The sequence below is a fragment of the Bos taurus genome, chromosome 2 (genome assembly GCF_002263795.3).
Source record: "Bos taurus isolate L1 Dominette 01449 registration number 42190680 breed Hereford chromosome 2, ARS-UCD2.0, whole genome shotgun sequence".
Taxonomy (NCBI): domain Eukaryota; kingdom Metazoa; phylum Chordata; class Mammalia; order Artiodactyla; family Bovidae; genus Bos; species Bos taurus.
The window spans coordinates 73,156,611-73,181,199 of NC_037329.1; the positions used below are offsets into that span (position 1 = coordinate 73,156,611).

The window sequence follows — 24,589 nt, forward strand, 5'->3', positions numbered from 1 at the left end:
TTCCTCAGGCATGGTTGCCCTGCCCAGGAGGACCCTGACACCCGCCCCACTCCATGTGCACAGACAGGGAAGCCTATGGGGCCAGGAAGTGAGACATCAGGACTGGATCCTGGATGAGGATACACTGATCCCATGCATGGGTGCTCTCATGGGTGATGCTAAGAATCAAGTGGCTTGACATATACAGAGAAGCAATAATGGAAGCGAGGGCAGCTGAGCAAAAGCAAGAGCCCACACTGGCAGGAAGAGAGGAGCAGGGTGATGTGTTAGCACAGCGGGCTAGGGGGAGCTCTGAATGGATTTACTTCTTGCCACTGGAAAGAGACCTCAGCATGAGCAGTCACCTCCAGGGTGCTGTTCTTAAATTACATCAGGAGTCCTCATCAACAGCAAAACGGGTCATAGCCCAGACACATTTCAACTTGAAAGGCTTGAGGGGAAGAAGAGAAACTACATTTCACTGCTTACAAAATTTAAACAGAATGTAAGTCGCTTGGAAAGGAGACACAGGTAGATACTGGAATACTCCGTTCTGTAAACTTATCCAACATACATAAAGATCATTCAGTGTCTTAGCGTCACAAAAATGTGTTTTTCCTCTAAAGTCGATAAAAATAATACAAATTTCCAACTGCAGAAGTTGGATAAAACTAAGATAACAGACAGCATAAAATATACTTCTTACGCTGGGACTGCGAGACCACTTTGGCGCGACTGCGGCCCCGACTATCGGCAGGTGTAGAGGCGACGTTGGTGGCACTCCCGGAGCTCTGCCGTCGCGTGCGGATCCGACCTGGAGGACACAGCAAACACAGTGCTTCCATAATGTTTCCAGTAAGTGCGACCCACTCAGAAAAGCACCCAGACCGCAAACAAGGGGCATGGGCTGAGTCACCTCCAGGGCAGCAGGTCTCCCCCATGTGTGGTCTTGACACGCACATGTGTACTGGTCTGTATACACAAATTCTACAGACATGTCAGAAGCTCCCCAGAGATACTCATGCACCTATCAGGTGCTTTTGTTTCAACTATTTCAGCATATTCTATATTCACAGTCACTTGAATAATTTTTCCACAATTTTTTAAAATTAAATTCTCTCTCCTGTTGTCTACATAATCTGTCATATTTCCAAAAAGCAAAAAAGAATATTAGCTGTCATCTTCATAAAAACACTATAGGGGAAAAAAAGAGTAAATGGAAAACAAATAAACAAAAAATCTTCTTAACCTGGCAATCAACAAAAACTACAACACCCTGGACAATAAATATTGTCTTGATAAATAGAATTAAACTTCTATTTTAAAGCATGTATGCCAGCAAGTTTCTAGGTTACAAAAGATGAAGTTTATTAAAAGAATCAATATTAGGAGTACCTAGAGAAATGACCTAAAAATAATGTAATGTCATAAGTATTTACGAAAAAAATTTGACACTGTATGTAAAGCAATGTGTTAACGCCAATTATTAAAGCATGAAACAATATAAAAATGAATTCATAAACAATCAATCATTGATGGTAAGAGTAGAATGATTAAAAATTAATTTTTAAATTCAGGGATTCTTTGTTTTCAAAGGGACACAAAATGCTCAACTTCCATAATTCAATCAGAATACCAAACTGATAGGGAAAACACAAAACAATCTGAACTCCCACTGGCTTCTTATGTTGTTCAAAAGCACATCGACCTCATCAACTGAGGAAACCTGCAGAAAGGCAATACAGGAAAACAAATTCGAAAGCTTGAAAAAGGTTCAAGAAATGAAGGTAAGGAACAATAAAATAAAGTATGGCACTTAATTTAAAAAAAAAAAAAGAAGAAGAAAGCTAGAAAGAATCAATGACTTTTAAGAGAAATTGAATGAAAGACCTAAAAATTCTAGAATCTATATTAAAATTAGTATAGATGTGTCTGGTGGAGAAAGTAAAGTCTGATGTTGTAAAGAACAATACTGCATAGGAACCTAGAATGCCAGGTCCATGAATCAAGGTAAACTGGACGTACATAAGCAGGAGATGGCAGGAATGAACATCAACATCTTTACAAATCAATGAACTAAAATGAATAGGAATGGGCGAATTTAACTCTGATGACCATAACATCTACCACTGTGGGCAAAAATCCCTTAGAAGAAATAGGGTAGCCCTCAAAGTCAACAAAAGAGATCAAAATGCAGTACTTGCGTGCAGACTCAAAAACGACAGAATGATGTCGGTTTGTTTCCAAGGAAAATCATTTAACGTCACATAATACAAGTCTATGCCCCAACCACTAATTCCAAAGAAGCTGAAGTCCAATGTTTCTATGAAGAGCTACAAGACCTTCTAGAACTAACACCCCCAAAAGGTGTTTTTTTCATCCTAGTGGATTGGAATAGAAAAGTAGGATGTTCAGAGATACCTGGAGTAACAGGCAAGTTTGGCCTTGGAGTACAAAATGAAGCAGGTCAAAGGATAACAAGAATTTTGCCGAGAGAATGCACTGGTCATAGCGAACACCCTCTTCCAACAACACGAGAGATGACTCTACACATGACTATCACCAGATGGTCAATACAGAAATCAGATTGATTATATTCTTTGCAGTTGAATATGGAGAAGCTCTCTCTACACATTCAGCAGAAACAAGACCTGGAGCTGATTGTGCCTCAGATCATGAGCTCCTTATTGCAAATTTCAGGCTTAAATTGAAGAAAGTAGTAAAAACCACTAGACCATTCAGGTATGACCTAAATCAAATTCCTTATGATTATACAGTGGGAGTGACAAATAGATTTAAGGAATTAGATCTGAAAGAGTGCCTGAAGAACTATGGACAGACGTTTATAATACTGTATAGGAATTACACTATTACAGTTTTGTGGTGACCAAAACCATCCCAAAGAAAAAAAAATGCAAGAAGGCAAAATGGTCGTCTGACAAGGCCTTACACATAACTGAGAAAAGAAGAGAAATGAAAAGCAAAGGAGTAAAGAGAAGATATCCCCTGGAGAAGGGAATGGCAACCCATTCCAGTATTCTTGCCTGGAGAATTCCATGGACAGAGGAGCACGGTGGGCTACAGTCCATGGGGTCGAGACAGTTGGACATGACTGAGCAACTAACACAAGGGGAGGATATATCCAACTGAATGCAGAGTTCCAGAGAATAGCAAGGAGAAGTAAGAAAGCCTTCTTAACTGAACAATGCAAAGAAACAGAGGAAATTAATAGAATCAGGAAGACTAGAGATCTCTTTAAGAAAATTAGAGATACAAAGGGAACACTTCATGCAAAGATGGGCACAATAGAGGACAGAAACAGAAGTAAAAGAGATTAAGAGGAGGGAGGTGGCAGGAATACACAGAAGAGCTATACAAAAAAGCTCTTAATAACCTGGATAACCATGATGGTGTGGTCACTCACCTAGAGCCACACATTCTGCAGTGTGAAGTGGGCCTTAGGAAGCATTACTAGGAACAAAGCTAGTGGAGGTGATGGAATTCCAGTTGAGCTATTTTAAATCCTAAAAGAAGATGCTGTGAAAGTGCTGCACTCAACATGCAGCAAATTTGGAAAACTCAGCAGTGGCCACAGGACTGGAAAAGGTCAGTTTTCATTCCAATCCCAAAGAAAGGCAATGCCAAAGAATGCTCAAACTACTATATAACTGCACTCAGTTCACATGTTAGCAAGATAATGCTCAAAATTTTCAAGTTAGGCTTCAACACTATGTGAACTGAAGAATTCCAGATGTTCAAGCTGGATTTAGAAAAGGCAGAGGAACCAGAGACCAAATTGCCAACATCCATTTTATTATAGAAAAAGCGAGGGAATTCTAGAAAAACATCTACTTCTGCTTTATTGACTACATGAAAGCCTTTCACTGTATATATAGATCACAACAAACTGTGGAAAATTCTTAAAAGAGATGGGAATACCAGACCACCTTACCCGACTTCTGAGAAATCTGTATGCAGGTCAAGAAGCAATAGTTAGAACCAGACATGAAACAACGGACTGGTTCCAAATTGGGAAAGGAGCACATCAAGGCTGTATATTATCACCCTGCTCATTTAATTTATATGCAGAGTACATCTTGCAAAATGCTAGGCTGGATGAAGCTCAAGCTGGAATCAAGATTGCCGGGAGAAATGTCAATGACCTCAGATATGCAGATGACACCACCCTTATGGCATAAAGTGAAGAGGAACTAAAAAGCCTCTTGATCGAAGTGAAGGAGAGTGAAAAAGTTGGCTTAAAGCTCAACATTCAGAAAACTAAGATCATTGCTCTCTTGCATATGAATGTGAACATGCAATAAATAGACGGGGTGAAAGTCTGACTAGAATTGTGGAACCTGGGATTAATTTTTTTGGGAAAAGACAGCTTTATGATATCAAACTTTCCATTCATTACTGTTTTCTCTATATCACTTTCTTCAGTGTTTTTCTATAAAGCTTTATAAATTTTTCCAAAAGCTTTACACAATTTTGTAGACTTCTTCAAAGGGGCCTTATTTTTATTATACAGAATTTAGTTTATTAAATTGTATCTCCTAATTTGTTCACAAACAAGAATACAACCACTGTATATTGATCTTAACTCTAGGAATCTCACTAAACTTTTATTAATTCTACCCATTTACATGTAGATTATTTGGCATTATCTAAATAGAAAACCACCTTCAAATGAGACTTCTGTTTTCTCCCTTCAAACTCTACCCTTTGATTACTTTACCTGCTGTTTTGGAACACAGAGCACAATGCTAAAAAGGAGTACAAAGTGGGTTTTGTTATCTTGAGCCACAGTTTTGCTTTTTTTTTTAATTCTGGAATTTCATAAAAACTATATTTCAACAAGTTAAGAAAACTCATTCCCAATTGCTAAGGATTTGTGAAAAATGTTTGTTTTTTAAATTAAATTATTAAATGCTTTATTTTCACCTTCTGATATAAGATTATTCTCCTGGATGTACTGAGCTGCTCAGTACATTGATTTGAATGTTCAGTACATATATTTGAATGTTCAAAGCTATAAGGTTTGAAAGTACTTTTTTTTTTTTTTAAAGAAAGTATTTAGCCTGGGCTAAACCTCTTACTACCCTGCTTGTCTTTCCAAGTTTTTATTTCTTTAAATATCAAGACAACAAAATGGTTTCTTTCTTGGAACTTGATGGGAACTCTTTAAGATGTATACTGAAGTTGAGTTCTTCTGATGAGGATCTATGTTTGCTTCTGCTAGTGTCCTATGGAGACAAGCAATTCACAGCCACTTTAAAATGACTTATCTATTTGGATTTTTCATATAACAAAAGTAGCATAAATTCTGAGCAAAAATCTGCATGAAGACCCAATTTATGGTTGCAGATTTTCAGAGAAGATAACTTTCCCTGCAACTGAGGTTCCAATGGGTAGATTCCCTCACCCTCTTCTATTTAGTAGAGTTAACCTCTTGTTCACCAGTGATGACATAGGTCTTGGGTGGGTTCGAGCTTACTTTCTGTCACTCCATGCCCTAAACACTCATAGCAATGCCCCAGGTCTCCAGGATTCAGTCAAAACCTCAAGATGCAAACCAGCTTTGGCTCTCATCTCTTGGGGTTTCTGCTCTTGCTAAAGCATGTAGATGTGTGGCTTCACTGCGATGAGTGATCTGTTCTCAGTTGGGAAGATCATTTAGACTACTGAATTCTGCATACTGCTAAATATACAAGTTTCTTATTTCTTTTAATCATTTAAGTATAGCAACTTTATATTATATAAAAGACCCTTAAGTATTAAAGAGATTATGTTTTTATTCTTTTGCTTTGCTGTTTATCACTCATCATAGATGTAATTTTAGACTATGAGCTCATACTTGGCATACTTTAATCTGTGAGAACCCTAAGAAACCAGATTTGAGAGTGGCTTTCTCTGTAGAAGTTCAGTGTTTGCTACTGTCAGGCATCCTTGGGAGCTATAAATGCAGACCATTTTAATCCATCAGGTTGGGGTTTCCAGATAACACAGGTAAGATAAACTGACAGCACAACTTGTGTGAGAAGAAAGTTTAGTTACAAATTAGGGAAGACTGGTTTTTGCTTTGCTTGGGACAAAGTCAAGAGAGAGATCATGTCAGTTTGAAGATAAAAAGGTTTTTTCCCCCCAAACCCACCTTTTCATGGATATATAGTACTGCTAAAATGCTGTCTTAGCGATAACTCTTAACTCTCACTGAGGTATTACATAAGAAATCTCAGAGCATCCTTAAAATCAGTTTTTGGAAGTTTAAAGGGTCTCTGTTGTATTGTACTCAGATATATATATATATGAAACTATCCATGACATGGTTAGATAGCATCACTGACTCCATGAACATGAATTTGAGCAAACTCCAGAAGACATAGGACAGGGAAATCTGGCGTGCTGCAGTTCATGAGGTTGCAAAAAGTCAGACATGACTTAGCAACTTAACAATAACAACAAGAAGTATATTTCCTTTATTGGAAGAGGTTTAGTTTCAGTACTTATATTAATTTGGCAATATTACTAAAAATACCTGCATATGTTTTAAAGAGATGATATAAAATAGTCTATAGCCTTTAGGAAAAATAAAGTCTATTCAATAAACAAACTAAAAATATACTTCAGTTCTACACCATGACCTGTTAATGACATATTCATTCATACTGTGTTTTGACAAAGACAGAAAGAAGATGTGGGGAAAAAAAAAAAGCCAGCAAAAGTAAAAGATATTGAAATGGGATATCGGGGGGAAAATTCTGGAAGGAGAGACAAGAGAGGCATTTAGAGAATGCATATATCTAGAGAAAAGCAGATCCATAGGAAAACAGAGACCTGGAGAAGTGCAGCCTTTGACTTATGTGGAAGGAAGGATCAAACACCACCTGTATATCATGGCCTTTTAATGGTGCTGCTGAAAACTGCTTCCAGTCACACTGCCATTCTTTTAGAAAAGCCCTCAGGACAGGAAATGAACTGGGTATACTGGTTTAACTTGGAAGCATGGTTCTCCCACGTTCAACTTAGCCAAAGACAGTTAAAAATCATTCGACAGCCTCCCATCATTCGAGTCTCTGTGCTCCTGCCTGAGCTCCACATGGAGATGTGAGAATGCAAAGCCCTTCACGTAAATTTCACTCTCGAGCTGGGACCTCTAGGCCCACGAACTGCTTCACACTCACTGGCTGGGGCACAATACACTCGACTGCACTCACACGTGGCATTTGTGAAAGAAAGTTGCAAAGTTGAGCACTTGTAAGTTTGCTACCTCTATCTCTCTACAAAAATAACTTTTATCATATTTTTTAAAGATAAAAGTAAAAGAAGTTTAACACTTTTATTTCTATATATAGGCACATTTTTTCATTGTGCAAAAAGGCTAATCACTTAAAATTGCTTGGATAAATATACAGCAATACCAAACGTTTTATTTCCCAGTAAAATGGAACTAAAATCTAAGTTTCTTTTCCTAAAGAGCAGACAAGGCTGCAGAGTCTTTTTTTAATCATGTAATCTTAATGAAAATCACCAATAGTTAAGCATGGCCATTGACCATTTAATAACATTTAATAACATATGATAACTTATTCTCTGAAACCATCAGTTAAGTCATCAGTATCCACAGGTCACTGATTTTTTTTTTTTTTACTGAAGTTATTTTTTAAGTACTTTAACTTTTCATTTTAAATTATTTTGGAAAAAAATATGAATAATACTTTTCCTGAACCCAGCAGTTAAATTAAAAAAAAAAAAAAAGCAAGCGATAAGAATCATTCATTTTCTTCACAAGCTGAGTATCTGCAGGGCCTCTGTGCCTGCGGGGACTGTTCCAGGGCCTGCTGGGATGTGCTAGTGCACAGATGCTCAAGTCCCACAGCTGCCTCCATATCCCAGAGCAACTGAGTGCAGACCGTGCAGGACTGCATGCTTACTGAAAACAAGCAGCCTACAAGTGGGCCCACACGCTGCAAACCCATGCTGTTCAAGGGTCAGTGGTGATTGATTACAAACTCTCTCACAAATGGCAAAACAGATAATATCAATGTTTTCTTCTTCCAAATCCTCCAAGTCACTGAACATAACACACTGAAAGATGACCTGGAAATAAATTTTTGTTCAAAAGTTGAGCTTTGAGTTCTTCGCAAAAAACATTTTTCTGATTAGTCGTAAATGTCAGGATAGCTACTTCATGTGTGCGATAAGGAACCTCCAGAGAATATTTATTTTTCTCAATCACTGTAACAAGGGAGTCACCAGGCTTCAAATGTATTGTCTGAATTTTGAATTCAGAGCTTCCAACTACCGATTTAAATTTCTGCCTCCTGACGCAAGTATCTAGTGCTTGTCCTAAGAGCTACCGTAACAGATAGTCAACGCACATATTAACAAATTTTCAAAAGACTCAAAATGATCCTAAAAATTCAGACAGGAAACTTGACAAGATGCTAAGTGGTATTCGCTGTTATGGAGCTTTTCTAAGCAGCCTGCTAAATTTCACAGGTGAAACAGAGAGAAATGACAGTTGAAAGGGCTCCCAAGGCCTCTATTTTCCATCTCATCATCACACAAGGCTGGAGGTTCTGACTGGCCAGCGCTGTGACAGTCTGGATGGCCCTGGAACCAAAGCCGACCCACATGGGATTCTGGCTAATTCTGAATTCTGTATGATTAAGGGCCCACAGATCATCCTCCACTTTCCTACCAGAAGGAGAACCAGAAAGAGACTTCTTGTCCTCAGCTTCCAGCACAATAACTGAGCAAGCAACCCTCTGACCTTACCCTGAACAGGTAAAAGAAAGCTAAAGGTAAAAGACAGGTAAAAGAAAACTGAAGGAAAAAAAAAAGTGTAAAATCTCCACTGCTGGGTGGAATAACAGGCTGACTTCCAATCTCTCGTACAGATATATGAAATCAACCAGAGCACTCTGCAAAAAAATGTGGAAATTCCCACATCATGTCTCTAACTTTCCATCTCACCTGCATTATTATTGTATCCTACTCTATTCCCTGTCCATCTAGCCTGAGGAAATACTTAAGATTCTTTCTTGGAGAAAAAGAAATATAAAATGACTTGTTTCAACTAAAAACTGGAAGAAAACCACACCTAGCCTCAGTCTTCTATCACAATGGCGGGCTTAGCACGACACAGGCCTTTTGTCCATTTTTCATTTTGGAAACTTCTCATTTCAAAAGCTTATCCAACTCTAAGAACCGTCAGTGGAGCTTGTTGAAAATTCAGGTTCCTTGTTTGTTCCAAACTTAATCAGAATTTTCAAGGGGCAGCACCTAGGACTCTGTTCTTGTAAGCAAGATTCTAGATTTTTATGATGAGATAAAATTAAAGAACACTGATCTTGAGACTACATGTCTTTTAAAAATTTCATTTGAATTTCTCCTTTGTGAATTTCTTAGAAAGTAGTATATGAATTAAAAGCACTGTGAGCTGCACATCTCGAGATAAAACCCAGTCTACTCTGCTGGCTGGCCTTTAGAGGGGCTAAATGTAACACAGGAACTTAATCTAGCAGTTCCTAATTGTTAAATCACTATCCTGAGGGTTGCTGAATCTAAGCCATTACCTTACGCAAATGAGATAACTCTATATTTCAATTATCTGAAACATCATGCTTACTATCTAGAGACTTTGCAAAACTGATCATGTCTATCATGTGCTAATCAAAGAACTGTACTGAAAGGAAGAGCTCCGTCTAAAATTCAAAAGAATCAAACATCAGAAAGAGCCTCTTGAGATCAACACAAAGAGAAAACAAAGTGGATGTGGGGATGTGTATTTCTTCCACCAGTTATATTCCTGTGTGTCCCAGAGAACAGAGCACAGAGAAGGCATTTAACCCAGGTTGATGAGTGGATGAATGAGAGTAAATGAACGAATGGGGCTGGCATCAGTGGGACAAACAGAAACAGTATCATATAATTCAGTAGCTTCAAGGGAGAGAAAACAATTTTTTTTTTTAGCGTCTAGAAATTACCTGCTAAAAAACCTTTACCAGCCTTTAACCTGCATTGCCAATTGACACTGAAACTTATGTTTACAAGAGGAAAGGTCAATCCTGAAAGGCCCACAAAAGCACAAAGTGAAGAGGAGGAATCAAGTGGAGGTGGTGCTTCAGGAGTGACAAAACCTGGGATGAGTCACCTACGAGGTTCACAGGGATGCTCCTCCCAGTGTGGGCTCAGAGTGACACGCTATGGATAGCACACTGGAGCCCAAATCCACAAACACAACGACTGAACAAGAAAGGAGGGGAGCGTTCAGGTAAAGGGAAGGCAAGACCCGGTGGAGACAGGCGGAGGAAGAGTGGAGGGAAACGCGTGCAACGTGTCATGCAGGGACCCCAGGGAGGGCGAGGGCACCAGGCAACACTCGTGGGGACACACCTCTTCACAGAGACAAACCGCTTACCCTCCGCTTTAGTGGCAGTACCATCTTTAAGCAAATTAAAAAAACAAGGGAAGGGATAACAGGGAACAGTTAGTAACATCAAAAAAATTAAAAAGCAGAATGTTATTATTAGCTACCAAAAAAGCAAAAGTACAATTTAAAATAAAATTAAAAGGGAAACAAGTTCAACAGCAAAGCACAGTCTGAAGCAAGTAAGTGTCTATTGAAATCAGCTTAGGAGAATGTACTTTTTGCCTTCAGAAAACACCACACGAAAGGACAACCCAGGGTCAGGCCTTGGCTGATGGACTGTGTTTTTGATTTGGCCAACCTCATCCTCCTTGGGCTTCCCTGGTGGTAAAAAATCCACCTGCAATGCGGGAGACCTGGGTTCGATCCAGGGTTGGGAAAATCCCCTGAAGAAGGGAAAGGCTACCCACTCCAGTATTCTGGCCTGGAGAATTCCATGGACTGTGTAGTCCATGGGATGGCAAAGAGTCGGACACAACTGAGCAACTTTCAGTTTCATTTTCTTTCATCCTCTGAGAGTCCCTTTTTCTTGGAACAAAGTATTGTACTAGCAGAAAAACGGGGGGAACTACGGACACCCAGAGGGCAGAGGCAGTGAGTCAGCAGCCCCGGAAGCTGGCATAGCAGCACCCAGCCCAGCCACACGGTCCAGCTCGGTACCTGAGTCGAGGCCTAGGGGCTCCGTGTCTCCCCTCATGTGTTTGGACTCTAGAAGTTGGGAAAAGGATCATCAGCTTTAACACTATACTCCTTCCTGCACAGATGTGGTGTGTCCACCTCAGTAGGACCTGTAACAGCTTCTCAGAAGGACTGTGTTATACTGCGGGGCTGATTTTGCTTGGTTTTTATGGATCTGGACATCAGGAAAACTGAGGTCAAGCTCTCAGGCGATGGAGAGTGGGGAATACTCCAGTCTCATCATCTGGAAGACCCGAGAGCTTTTACAAGCTCCAAGTGGAGCCCACAGGGTCCAAGTTAAAACAGCTTTAATATGCACAGAAAAACAAGGACTACTGTTTTCAAACAATGAAGCAAATACTAACTATAGATCCTCAAGGTGGATCAAACAGAACTAAAATGAACAGAAAGCCTTCACAGAGGACAGACTTCTGACTTCTGTCTTGCTCAGTGATCACACATCAACACAAGAGCCTAAACACACCTACGTGATGGTGTAACAGTTAAATAAACAACATAAAAGGAGAGCTCTTATTGGATATGTTCCCAGTCTCAGTAAGATACTTCTGTAGAGAAGACAAGACTGATTTAACAACATTCCACACTATAAACCTTACCTTTTAAATTAATAACATTCCTCTCACAGCCACAGTTTCCTTCATCTTATAGGATAATAGTTTACAAAAGACTTCTATATAATTTCATTTGTCCCTACCACATGTGTTAACAGGTGGCTTTTATTTAATAGCCCTAACTAATTTATGGGTGGAGGAAATAGATTCAAAGCTGCTTGGCTTGGTCAAGGTCACTAAGTGCCCGTCAGGCCCACTAATTTGCTTGGTATTCTCTCACTCTGCTCCCATGATCTTAGATGTCAGTTGTGGAACTGACTTTGGGGTTAGTTTGCAAACCACAAGAGCAGTAAGTCTCGATGTTTCATGAAGTTTAAATCACATTCACTTCCTTAAAATCCCAAATAAAATGAATCATGCTAAGTCTCTAGACTTTGGCTTTGAACAACTCTGCTTTAACAAAAATAAACTGAAATAAACTATAAGCCTTACAACAGGTATTCAGTCTACCATGCTATCAGACACTAATTCTTTTGAAAGTAAGTTTTTAAATCTTTTGTGATATATCCTTAGAGTCTGTGCATGCTTCTCCCAAGGTGACACAGGGGGACAGACAATACCCTTTTGTGTGATACATTATGCTGGTCAGAAAGTCCTCCCACTCCTTTGGAGCCCCTTGTTACCCCCTCCCTGTGCCCACTCCAGGCAAAGCCTCACTCAACAGTCAAGCTCTGCACCCCACCCCAGGACAGGAGGGGAGGAAACCCAGCTCTGGCCACAAGGGAGGAGGCTGGGATGCTGGAAGGGACACATGACACAGGGGGGACGCACCACTGATGCCCCAGCAGAGAGGACACTCACCCAAGGGTGGCTGTAAACCAGCAGTCAGCACACAGGGTCACTTAACTCTGAGACATTAGCCCTGCAACCGCGAGACCTGCCTCACTTACAGTTTCTGGTCATTTGCTCTGTAAATCAATCTAATCTGAGGTTAAGTGTCATCTCGAATGGCAGACCTGGAGGGAAGGGTCTCAGAGGTCTGGTTACCTAAGGACGCATACGAGCCCGGAGGTAAGGCCGCCGCCGAGCTGAAGGGTGCTGTGCCGGCAGCCGAGGAGATCTTGGATTTGGCGCTGGCAGCTGCATTCACATCGATGTCGCTTCGAGACCGCTGCAGAGACCCCGCGGTGGATGCAGACTTGGTGCTGACCGTGGAAGCTGCAGGGGGAGGAGTGAGCTTTAGCAAGGACAGTAAGGGCTGCGCTAGACCTTCAAGCACCGCGTCCCCTGAAAACAAACATCAGGTTTTCACAAAGGCTGGAGCACAGAGCACTGTCCAACAGTAGCTCCTGGTCACTCGACAGAGCTTAGCTGGTGCTGAAGGGAACGACAAGTGACCATAACTCCATACACCTTCATAACCAAAACCATAGATCCCACAGAAATGGACCACAGTTGTGATCCAGAAGAGTAATCAAACAATGAAAACTCATTTGCATCTGGCCAATGTCCTCCTAAGGTGGTATGAAGGCGCCCTCCCACCCCCCGGGCACAAACCACCCCCCACCCCCATTTCAGGGAACATCCCCCTCCCCACTCCCCAAAGCTGCCAGGTCCCGGGTGCTTGGAGCATCCCAGCCAGTGCTCAGAGCACAAAAGCATCAAACACACACATACACACACACACACACACGCCCCATGACAGCACCAAGTACAGGGGTTAGGGAGGGTGAGAAGGACAGGTCTGCCTGCCTGAGTCACTCTGACAAGCCATCCTTGCTCTGCTGGGAACGTGGGAGCACAAAACAGGGCAGACCTTCTGCAGACCTGGGAGCAGTAGCTGGCTTCCAGCCACTGCACAGCCCACCCCAGGCCCAGACACCGAAGCCTTCCCCGTGGTGCCCACCTTACCTCTGGAGGTGGTACTGCCAGTAGGACTTCTTTTGGCAGAGAGCGGCCGACTGAAAATAAAGGAACACATCTATTATCAAAAGTGCACTGTATCTGCATTAATACAGGTAAAATATACAATAGGAAATTACGATCACAAAGAATTATTTCAGACTTCTCAGAATTCTACGGGTAATCTGGACCACAATCTTAAAAAATCCCAATTTCAGAAAAGCTTCAGTACTGTACTTCGGACTACCTTTCAAACACATGGCAAGAAGTCTTAGAAAATAGAAATAAAGAATGAAGATAGTAGTATATTCAGCCCCAGAGTCTGAATGCCCTCCCTTCCAAAGCTGTCTCCAAGTTAATGCTTACACTCTCCTAGAAGGTACTTGGCCCGATTTGCTTGTGCTTGTATTGCTCCAAAACTGTGCCAGGACTGACATGCATATTTCACTACAAACCACCTGTGGCAGGGATCAGGGACCAAGGACCATGGACCAGGCCACCTGTTTCTTACGATGCCCCACAGCATCTTCCCCAGTACTAGGCTCCATCTGAATTAAGGGGGAAATGATAACAGGCACATACACATTCAAGAGGACGAGGTGCTCGTCCATGTGCTCAGGCAGCAAAATTTTCATTGTAAACCCCACACAGATGAAGAGCATAGCAGGAGCACTTACTTGAGACTCTCCTGGGAGCTGGAGGATGAGCGGTCCGACTGTGGCAGTGACACCACGCTGTCCGAGCTCTTTAGGTGGGTCTGCAGGGCTTTCTGGTAGGAGGACTCCAGCGTGTGGTACAGGTGCTCTGCTTCCCTGCTGAAGTGACTGTGGAAACCCCAGTAACACCTGGAAAACACAGGCTTCCTGTCATGGGCAGCAGGTCACACAGGACACCGTCAGGGACTGACCTCAGCTCCGGTGAGCAGCAGCCGCAGCGGCGTAAGGGAGCGAGTGAAGTGAGGAGCACTGCTCTGACTCCTCACCCTCGACCTACTGGCTCTGTGACTCTAGGCAAGTTCTTCCATCTGTCTGACTCTCAGTCTCATTAAGAACATGGAAATCAAAGAGTCTAACCTGCAAGATTGGGAAGACTAGGGAAGACAGAGCTAAAACATCTAGAATTACACCTAGAATGTGAGGGGACTGGTTCATGGAAGCAAAATGCATGTGGCACTCCCTGGCTCAAAGTATTTAAAACGGCTTTAGGTTAACATATAAAAAAGAAAAACAGGATGATGCTCACAACCATCTGAAAGGTATACTGTGTTATGATTAAAAAACTAGAAAAAAATGGGGGGGGGGCACGAAATATAAAATAAGGACAAAAAGAGCATAAGTAAATCATTAACAAATCCATTCCTAATTAAGTCACTTATTCGGGTAGGAACTTCCCCAAATGAGGTTGTGCTTCAGGGTGAAGAATGAGGCCCTCCACACACTCAGAACCAGGGAATCAGACCTTAACTGAGAGCAAAGAGCAGTTGAGAGCCAGGTCAGGTAGGTATATGCAGCTGAATAATCCATAGTGCTCCAAGAGGTAAGCACTGGTGGAATGTGTGTTATCACAAGAGCCAGGGACTTTCCTGGTGGCCCAGTGTTAGGACTAGGGCTTCCACTGCAAGAGGGGCACATGTTCAGTCCCCTGTTGGGGAACTAAGATCTCCCAAGCTGTGCAGCACAGTCAAAAAAAAAAAAAAAAAAAAAAGAAGAGCTAGCCAGCCACAAAAGCACAGAGAAAAATAGCCCCAAAGCAATAGAGGAAGTATGCATCTTTGTGCTGTCTGAGAGAAGACATCTGAGCATCAAACTTAAAACTGCTATTTACAGTCAGGATGGCACGATGACTCCCAGAAAGGCGTGGGATGTGGGGGCCACACCTCCTGGCTGCATCACAGCCAGTCCTAGTGGTAAGATGACTCCAAACATGAGCAGGACAGTGAGCTGTGGACTGCAGTCAGCCTGAGCCACCCTTATCCACTTTCCAGGCGCCCACCTGACCCTGGCAGAGATGCAGTCCCCGGCTAAGAATCCCCGTGATGGGGAGTTTTCACAGTAAATCAACAAGCCACTGGGGACTAACAGAGCTGGGTGAGTAAGAGAAGACATGGGACACGCAGGCAAGTGCTTTTCTGGCTCATGTGATAATGTCTCATAAATTAAAAAATGAGCTTTTTCTGCTGTCTACGTCAGTCCCATTTATGTTCAAATAGTACCAATCAGGCTCTCAGGCCTGGGCACTCCACAACCTCTGAAACAAAAAATTAGAGAAGTATTGTGAAATGGTCTTTTGGGTCACTTAACAAAGTCATGATTAGCAAGCCATGTTCGTGTGACTTAATGAACTTTTATAAGGCAATCTGGACAGTGAACCTGAAATAGAAAAGCAATGACTTAAGAAAGTGGTGTTCAACAGACACTTACTTTCTGGCTTCTATCCTTGCTTCTGAATCAGCATCATGTATTCCCTTCTTTATCGTTTCAGCTAATACTGATATGTGTCTGTATAGTTAGAAATGAAAGCAGTACATCATTAATACAGTGTTACGCAGATAAAAACAGGTGTGAGAAATAACTTCAAAATGGCAACAAGAAGGTAGAACCTTTGGCCCACAGAGTTGACAAACATGCAGCCTAGAAAACCAGCACATTTGCTAATTAACTTCTGATTCTGTCCCACCCCGTTCCCCATGAACAGACCCTCCTGGGATTCTTTTCTTTTAATAATGACTGGTATTTTTCAGGCCATACTTACTTAGCTCAATTTTTATGAATTCAAACAAACAAACAAACAAAATTCTACTTTTCCATGGGAAAAACTCTACTTTTCCATAGGTTTCTATGGGAATTATAGTGAGATAATAATAATCTTAACACTGAAAAGGATTTCTGCATCACGTCTCTATAATTAAAGAACATTTTTCCACTATATGACATGAACTATTTTATGAAATGATGTAAACATTTTATATACAGGTGTTCTTTTCAGTTAGATTCTACTCTAAGAAGATAGCATTAAAATTCTCTCATTGAATACTGAACAGTTTGAAGAAAAAGACCAATAACTGAATAATCTCACAGGACAAACAGTAGGTACCCATTTCACCAGCATCAGACTCTCTGCCTCATCCCGTCACGCTTTCAGTAAATACCTGGCGAGAACCTGCCTAGTGCCAAAGCTAAGCCATGAAGTGAGTAAACACTGGAAGCCACAGCTGAGTGAATCATCGTTTTCTGTCTTGCTCACCTGTCCCCACGTTCAATCCCTCATTCCATCTTCCCCTCTAAATCCCAATACTATCACCAGATCAAGAGGGTATAATACCCAAGAGATAAAAGAACAACAAAATGCTTTTTAAAAGTGTGACTACCTTCTAGATCCAAAGTGAGGCCTGCAGGGCTGAACTGGACTCCAGGGGGGCTCTACATGTTCAAGTCCACTACTCATAACATGTCTAAGATGCTGTAAAGTTCTTCACGACTATGCAACACACCATTAAAGACTGAGTGGCACAGTATCATTGTCTGTCATCTCCAAACTTAACTCAGAAAAAATAACAGGCACATAAAATTGATAGGAACTAAAAATGGCTTGTCAAAATACAGACAAGCTTCTTTATGAATTCTGGGGTAATCCTACATTTTATCATGAGGATGTGAAACTTAACACACACCAGCCTGAATAAAGAGAAAACTGCTGACTTTCTGATACAAACGGATCAAAAAGAAAACCTTTCAAATGAGTAAAATCCCTGTAAGGATTTTCAAGTTACCCTTCACCTACTAAGAGCAGCTATAAACATTTACCTGGTTGGGACTGACAGGATGTCAGGGGGCAGGATGATCAGAGTTAGCACAGTGAGTCCTGGCTGTGCAATGTCCCAGGACACCCTGTCCACTTGCCCAGGCTAACATGACAGTCAAAGGAACTCACTAATAGCCTCTGCCAGTGGTATGTGCCTCACATCAGGAGAAACACCATCAGCAACCATGTGAATAAATGCACTGATTCCTTCACTTCTTATAGAGAGTGGGCTGGATCACTAGCTGAGACATTAAACTCAAGATTCAATTCAGAGGGAAAACCAGCAAATCAGATGTTTACCGTTCCAATGAATGTGTCTGCCATTCTTGTAAAAGTAGATCTAAAAATTCAAAGCAGCGTCTGAAAATTGTGAAAAGAAAAATATGTCATTTGTCTGTTTATGAAAACAGCTTTTTCCTTAAGTGACCCAAGACTCCTTTTTATAATCAGCAAATTTCTTATAATTTTCATGATTCAAAAAAATGGAACATAAAAATGGAATCAAAATTGACTGAAAACCAAAGCAAATAAACATAATTAAGCACCTATGGTGGTCAAAAAAAAAATAATCACAAGGATACAGGGACAGGATATAAGAGTTCCCTTCAGATCAGAAACTTGAGCTTCAGAGCAATGCTACTGAACAGGTGTGTCACTGCCGTGTGCTTTTTTATTCTACCTCAAATAGAGCTACACGGGCACAAAAGATCAACATACATTACAATATCTGGGAATTAGTCTTTGCATTAATTTCATAGAATGCCTTCTACAAAGAAAGTTAAAAATTTCCTGGAAAACAAAGTGTTTACCAAATTTTCCTGCCAAGTATTTAAAACAGGTTTTTCTCTAGCTACTTGGCCAGTTTCCTCTCTTCAATCTCAAGATTCTTTCTTTTCAAACCTTTCCACTTCTGTGCTCTTTCTTGGCCTGAGTGTACACACAAAAAAACAATGTTGGACTAATCTCCCTAGGGTTATACCACCACTTCAGAGCCTACGTCTTCATCATTTCCTTTTTCTAAATTCCAGAATAATTCTTTGTAGGAATAAATATTATTAGACTTAAGGAACCCATTCAAGGAAACCAATCAGAAGGCAATCTTTCTCTTAATGATCAAACTTTCTTTCCCATGATCTTCCCAATTCAAAAATCTCATAATGCATACAATTACTCACTCTATATATCTTTAATAAACCCTTACCCTATGCTAGATGCTGGACACACAATGTTAACTGAGACACAATCCAGTGAGCAGGACAGACAAAAACAGCTGCTATATGCCTGGAGCACAAGGGCTCTGGGAGAGCTCTAGGGAGTCACTCAGCTCAGCCCCAGGGCTGCTAACAGTTGGGGGTGGGGGTTGTGAATAGACTTTCTCCAGGAAAGGTGCTGACCTCTGCTCACACCCCTTTCTCAGCATCACTGTCCCCACCCTCACCCAGGCCATGGTCACACTACCTTTGCCCTTTGCCCCATGTCATTTCCTGGTATAGATTTTTCTTCCCTTTAATGTGTGTGTATATATGCTCATATTTATTAATACTTATTTCTTAGTGGATACATGCATCTTTAGTGCTAATTCTTGTCTTCAATGAGTTTCAAAACAATCTATTTAATCAAGAATATCCACTGTAAGGGCTTCCCAGGTGGTGCTAGTGGTAAAGAACCTGCCTGCCAATGCAGGAGGCATAAGAGATGCGGGTTCAATCCCTGGGTCAGAAGATCCCCTGAAGGAGGACAGAGCCACCCAGTCTAGTATTCTTGCCTGGAAAATCCCATGGACAGAGAAGACTGGCAAGCCATGGTCCATAGGGTTGCAAAGAGTTGGACACGACTGACGCGACTTAGCATGCATGCATCCCCTGTAAATTAGGCTTTGTTTTCAAGTTTTTAGACTAAAATCATATAGGGAAGTACATCAACACTGTCATTATTTAAATACCGCATTACTTAAGCACATCTGGTTAGATCTTGTCTCTTTTCTTCACCAACTACCACTCATTATTCAAAAAGCAACTCTGTTTTTTTTAACTTGTCTATGAGGCTCCTTGGAAATGTATCAGCTAGTTTGTTTGTTTTAATAAGGCTGGCTTCATTTATTTTATAATTTTTGGCTGCACTGGATCTTTGCTGCTTGGTGTGGGCTTTCTCCAGCTGCAGTGAGCAGGGGCTACTCTCCAGTTGTGGTACACAGGTTTCTTACTGCAGTGGCTTCTCCTGTTGCAGAGCATGGGCTCCAGAGCATGCAGGGCCTCAGGAGTTGCGGCATGTGGGTTCAGTACTTGTGGTGTACAGGCTTTGTTGTCCCAGGGCATGTAGAATCTTCCTGGACCAGGGAGTGAACCCATTCCCCTGCAGGAGCAGGTGGATTCCAACCACTGGACCACCAAAGAAGTCCATCAGCTAGTTTTGATCAGTGCTCTCTGAATGCCTAAATCCATAAAATATGTATGCTGTAATTCACTCTTACATTGCTTTGCATTATTGTTTTTAACACCTCCAACTAAATTATAAACTTCTTAAAGGGAGGGAGAGTAGGCAATTCATTTCTTACAAATTCTATGAAGCAAAGCTAGGTACTGGCTGAATACAGGACAGAAACCACTGCCTTTTCACTGCCTTCTTGCTCTCTTTTCCTTTCTGAGGGCATGGTCCCTAGTACTCTTTTTTCAGCATTAAGACACATGGCTCTGATGAGACTCACTTTGACTACAGACAAAAATGCCAATCTAAGTGTATGGCTAAGAAGCTGGTGAAGGGGGTGGCATTTCTACTGTCATGGTGATTGCATGCTGCTACTCACATCGAGCACCACAGGCTAGAATTTTTACATGTTAGGAACCAAAGTGTCATCCCTGAACTCTCATATTGATGCCCTAAACCCCAGTATGATGGTATTTGGAGATGGGGCCCTCAGGTGGTCATGAGGCTCACATGGGGTCATGAAAGTGATGCTCTTAGGATTAGGGGCCCTGTAAGAAGAAACACTGACCTCCCTGGTGGCTCAGACGGTAAAGCGTCTGCCTACAATGCGGGAGACCTGGGTTCCATCCCTGGGTTGGGAAGATCTCCTGGAGAAGGAAATGGCAGCCCACTCCAGTACTCTTGCCCAGAAAATCCCATGGATGGAGGAGGCTGGTAGGCTACAGCCCATGGGGTCGCAAAGAGTCGGAAACGACTGAGCGACTTCACTTTCTTTCTTTCAAGAAGAAACACTAGAGCTCTTTCTCTTACACAAACACAAACACATTCTGCATCATGAAGACAGCAAGAAAACAGCCATCTGCAAGCTACTCCCATTAGAAACCACCTGTTGGCACCTGGATCTCAGAATTCCAGCTTCCAGAACTGAGAAAATACATTTCTGTTGTTTAGGCCCACTCCATGTATCGTATTTTTGTTATGCAGCCTAAGTCAACTAATACACTAAACATCCTATAATGTTCCCCACAAAGATCTGTGTCACCTCACTGCCTTTCACAAAGGAAACACTTTCCAAAGTGCTCCTGGAATCCTAAATCTGCAGTGACAATGTAACAGAAGCAGCAGCAAATTCTCATGATGGTTACCATTCATTAAGCTTCCACCAAACACTAAGCCCCTTCTACCTAAGTTACTGTGAATCCGCAGAACTCTGTCCCCAGGTATGTGGGAAATCCACCAACAGCCTCTACCTCGCTAGCTCCACACACTCGTCTCTGGGGAGCTGGAGCTGCTCTGCCCTCTAGGGTGGCTGGACTGTGGGTCAATGGTTGACCACACTCCTCAGCCATGCCACTGAGCCACACTTTTGAAAAATTAAGCCTTTTCAGTGGAAGAACATGTCTTTCTTCCTGACTTACACAGCCAGCTCATTCCCTTTCTCTTTTCTCTTGCCTTGCACGTGGCTGTTAATAAGATGGTGATGGGGGCTGCTTCATGCTCAGAAAGACCCCTGCACCGGAGAAATCCTGTGGGGGTCCAATGTGCCAGCCAAGGAAAGGACAGAAACGGGGCAGCCATGAAGTGACAGGCCCTCCTGTTGGGCTAGATCAAAACCCAGAACGCAGGGATGGGGCCACAAGGCTGCTGCCTAGGTCTGCCATTAATTTACCCCATAATGCCCTTGATCTGGTCCACCAAGAAGCTTCAGCCCATGAACTGTCTGAAAACTCACGTGAAACTTCTGTGTACTTACACTTTCCTGGGAAGACAGTCCACACATTTCACAATTTGAAGGACTCTGTGGAGTCACCAGTCCAGACCCCACAGATCCCAGCCAGAAGCACAAAGCCCTGACATCACACACAGCTCATGTGGACCTGAGACAAAGCCCAGCTGGCTGCTCAGGCTGACCTTCGGGGTCTACCTCCCCTCACTGTGCAGCACAGCAGGTGACTAGTCAGGCCTCAGAATCTCTAGAATCACATCAGAAGCTGCAGAAAACATACACCTCCTCCTACCTATGTTAACATAAATAACTACCACTCATTTTATAATGTCTTTTCCAGGCAGGCAGCTACTGCCTTCATTCAGGGGGATGGGGTAGACCAATGACAGAGGCAGAGGGACCAGCACAGGAAGAAAGTGTATGTGGGGACACGCCCCCATCCCACCTCTCCCAAATACCTCACATACACTTGCTCTCACACACATACAAAAATAACTTAAGCTGTCCAAATTCACTTTCCATTATAATTTTGATCATGACCTTTCAAGCCAAGGGCATTTATTATGGCAATATTAATTATTTCAAATATGAACTTTTTAGATGGAGGGAAATTTGAAATTAGTTTTGGTTTTAAAACAATTCAAAAATAATTAGAAAATTCATTAAAAGTTTACCTTCTAACTGCAACAGACTTGGAGGTACAGTTGCTTGTTATGACAGGTATTAGCCTAGGGATGTGTGTGTGCTGTGGAAAAGATCAAAACACAGAGGCGAACACTTGAAAATACAAAACTGAGATAATCACTTCCTTACTCACCTATGTAAAGCACCTAATACATTAAGATTAGAATTTCACTGAGTTTAAAAAGGAGAAAGAATTTCACTGGACACTTACAAAGGGCATGAAAAGTACAGAGCCAAAACAGACAACATGATGATATGTGTTAAGTCAGTCTAAAATCAAAACAAATCAGTGGTATGAAGCCTAAACTATCTGAGCAGTAGAAATCTAAGCGAGTAAAAAGCAGTCAGTAGACCAATGTATTTTAATACCATTTCAATGGATATGTCCAGTAACGGCTTTTGGTTTAATATCTGAAATGGGCACTGTAAACAGTAAGAACTAAAATAATGCAAAGAAAGTAACCCACAATAATCACAAATATTCTGGGAAGATTTCAATTAGCATCATCAAGCTCCAGTTTTGAGGGCTGCCTCTAGGGAAAAGGGACTTGACATGGGGAGAAGGTGATATGAAGAACTTCACTTTAACGCTTTGTGAGCTGTCAGGTTTTATTGAAAATCTACATATAAGTTACTTGGCTAATTACTCAGATTAAATAAATTAGTGCTTTGAAAACTTAACTGAAGATAATCTTTCTTTTTTAGGCTTATGTACAATTATTTAAATAAAGATGCTAGATGAATACAAAGCCACAAGCACAAATACCTAAAATGAACAGTTGGGGACTAAGGAGGGAAGAACAGGAGTAATACCTGGACACACACAGAACTCAGAAGCAGATACAAGTGCTCAAATGCTTAAAACCAATGATGAGAGGATGAGCAACAGGTCAGTAACTGTACACCACACCTGTAATTCACTCCAGGGAACTGAAAAGGCTCACATGTGACAGTTTAAGCAAGGGAAGGTGAGGGTGGGGCAATACCGTACATACAGTGTGATTCCACATACATAATCACTCAAATGGGAAACGTCTCTGATAACTGCTTATCTACCACCAATATTTACCACTTGCTTATTCTACAATACATACGGCTCCAAAACATACTCACCCGGATGATTAACCTAACAGCTACAACACCAGAGGTGGCCATAATTTTGGCACTATTTGGAATTAAATTAAAGATAGTTGGCATAATGGCTTCAGCTCCATGGTCAAACTTATTCCCCAGCACTGATGACAGATGCCTGCAATGAGAAATGAACACTGGACTGAACCAAAGTTCTTGGAAACAGTGTAATATATAAATCTTTTAACATTTTAGAGCCTTTGTATAAAGTCATCTAAGGATAAAAACAAGTCTAAGTAAAATACAAATATTCCCCAAGCACATGCAGAGGACTTTACATATAGCCACTCACCAAGAACTGCTTTTTAAAAAATAAACAAATAAATCATTTCCCACTAATTACTCTTCAAATAGCAAAAAATAAATACTAATAAAACATAAATATTACAAAGCACCCTCAGCCTCTTTTTTTTCTTTTGCTCTTTTATTTTCAGCATATAACATTCAGGCTTCAATATCTGAGGTCAAAATTTTGAACAGCTGCAAAGCCACTCTTCTATTGAATTCAATAGGAACAAACAAAAATTCTATTGATTGTGCTATATTCTGCCAGCAAAATCAATGAAAAGGCTGAGAACAGAAGTTTATAAGATTTCATTTTTCCATATTATTAATAATTGTTTCAAGTTTAAAACAGAGGCTTCAGAGCTAAGTCACTGAGTAAAATTTAAAATCTGTCACACAACACATTATCGACCAGAGATGTACTACTGATGCCACAGGTGTTAATTTTTTGCAAAGATCCCCTCTGTCAATAACATAACTGGTCAGGAAACACTATAAAAGTACTAACAGGGTGTAAATGGAATCAGTCTTGGAGACCAGGCGACAGGCATGTGTATTATTTATTATATAATATTTATCATATATATAATAACACATATTATATAATATGTATTATATTATATACATCCCAGTGGACGTATTATTCTGTGACCCATCTCTGAAGCTCTGTGACACAGCTACTTTATTACGTGAGAACCGGGAGCGTCGTAGTCCTTACCCCAGCGTGATACAAGCCTCCCGCACTACCTGAGACCGTAGATCCTTAGCGGACAGTTTAAAGGCTCCGTCCAAAAGCCGTAAGTGCTGGAAGAAGTTATCATACTCGGCAGCACCAGCCAAGAGTAAAGATCTAATCTTTTTTAGCTAATGGGGTAGAAAAATTAAGAGACAGACAAAACAATCCTTAGAACAGAAATACAAAATAATTGAAGCCAACAAATATTCAAGGATCAACAATAAAGTTAAATGATA

The 24,589-nt window shown here is 41.3% G+C and overlaps 1 protein-coding gene across 19 annotated transcripts in view; it reads right to left on the minus strand.

The window, feature by feature from the left end:
* The window catches only part of CLASP1 (cytoplasmic linker associated protein 1), a 272,989-nt gene that overhangs the window by 84,603 nt on the left and 163,797 nt on the right, over positions 1–24,589 (minus strand). For 10 of the 19 annotated variants that reach the window (NM_001191492.1, XM_059874741.1, XM_059874722.1 and 7 more), the window contains 9 exon segments: positions 686–793; positions 12,712–12,882; positions 13,576–13,625; positions 14,244–14,411; positions 15,987–16,064; positions 17,668–17,727; positions 22,192–22,262; positions 23,315–23,450; positions 24,336–24,481. In NM_001191492.1, the coding sequence (NP_001178421.1) occupies positions 686–793; positions 12,712–12,882; positions 13,576–13,625; positions 14,244–14,411; positions 15,987–16,064; positions 17,668–17,727; positions 22,192–22,262; positions 23,315–23,450; positions 24,336–24,481 (988 nt within the window). 19 annotated transcript variants of the gene reach the window in all.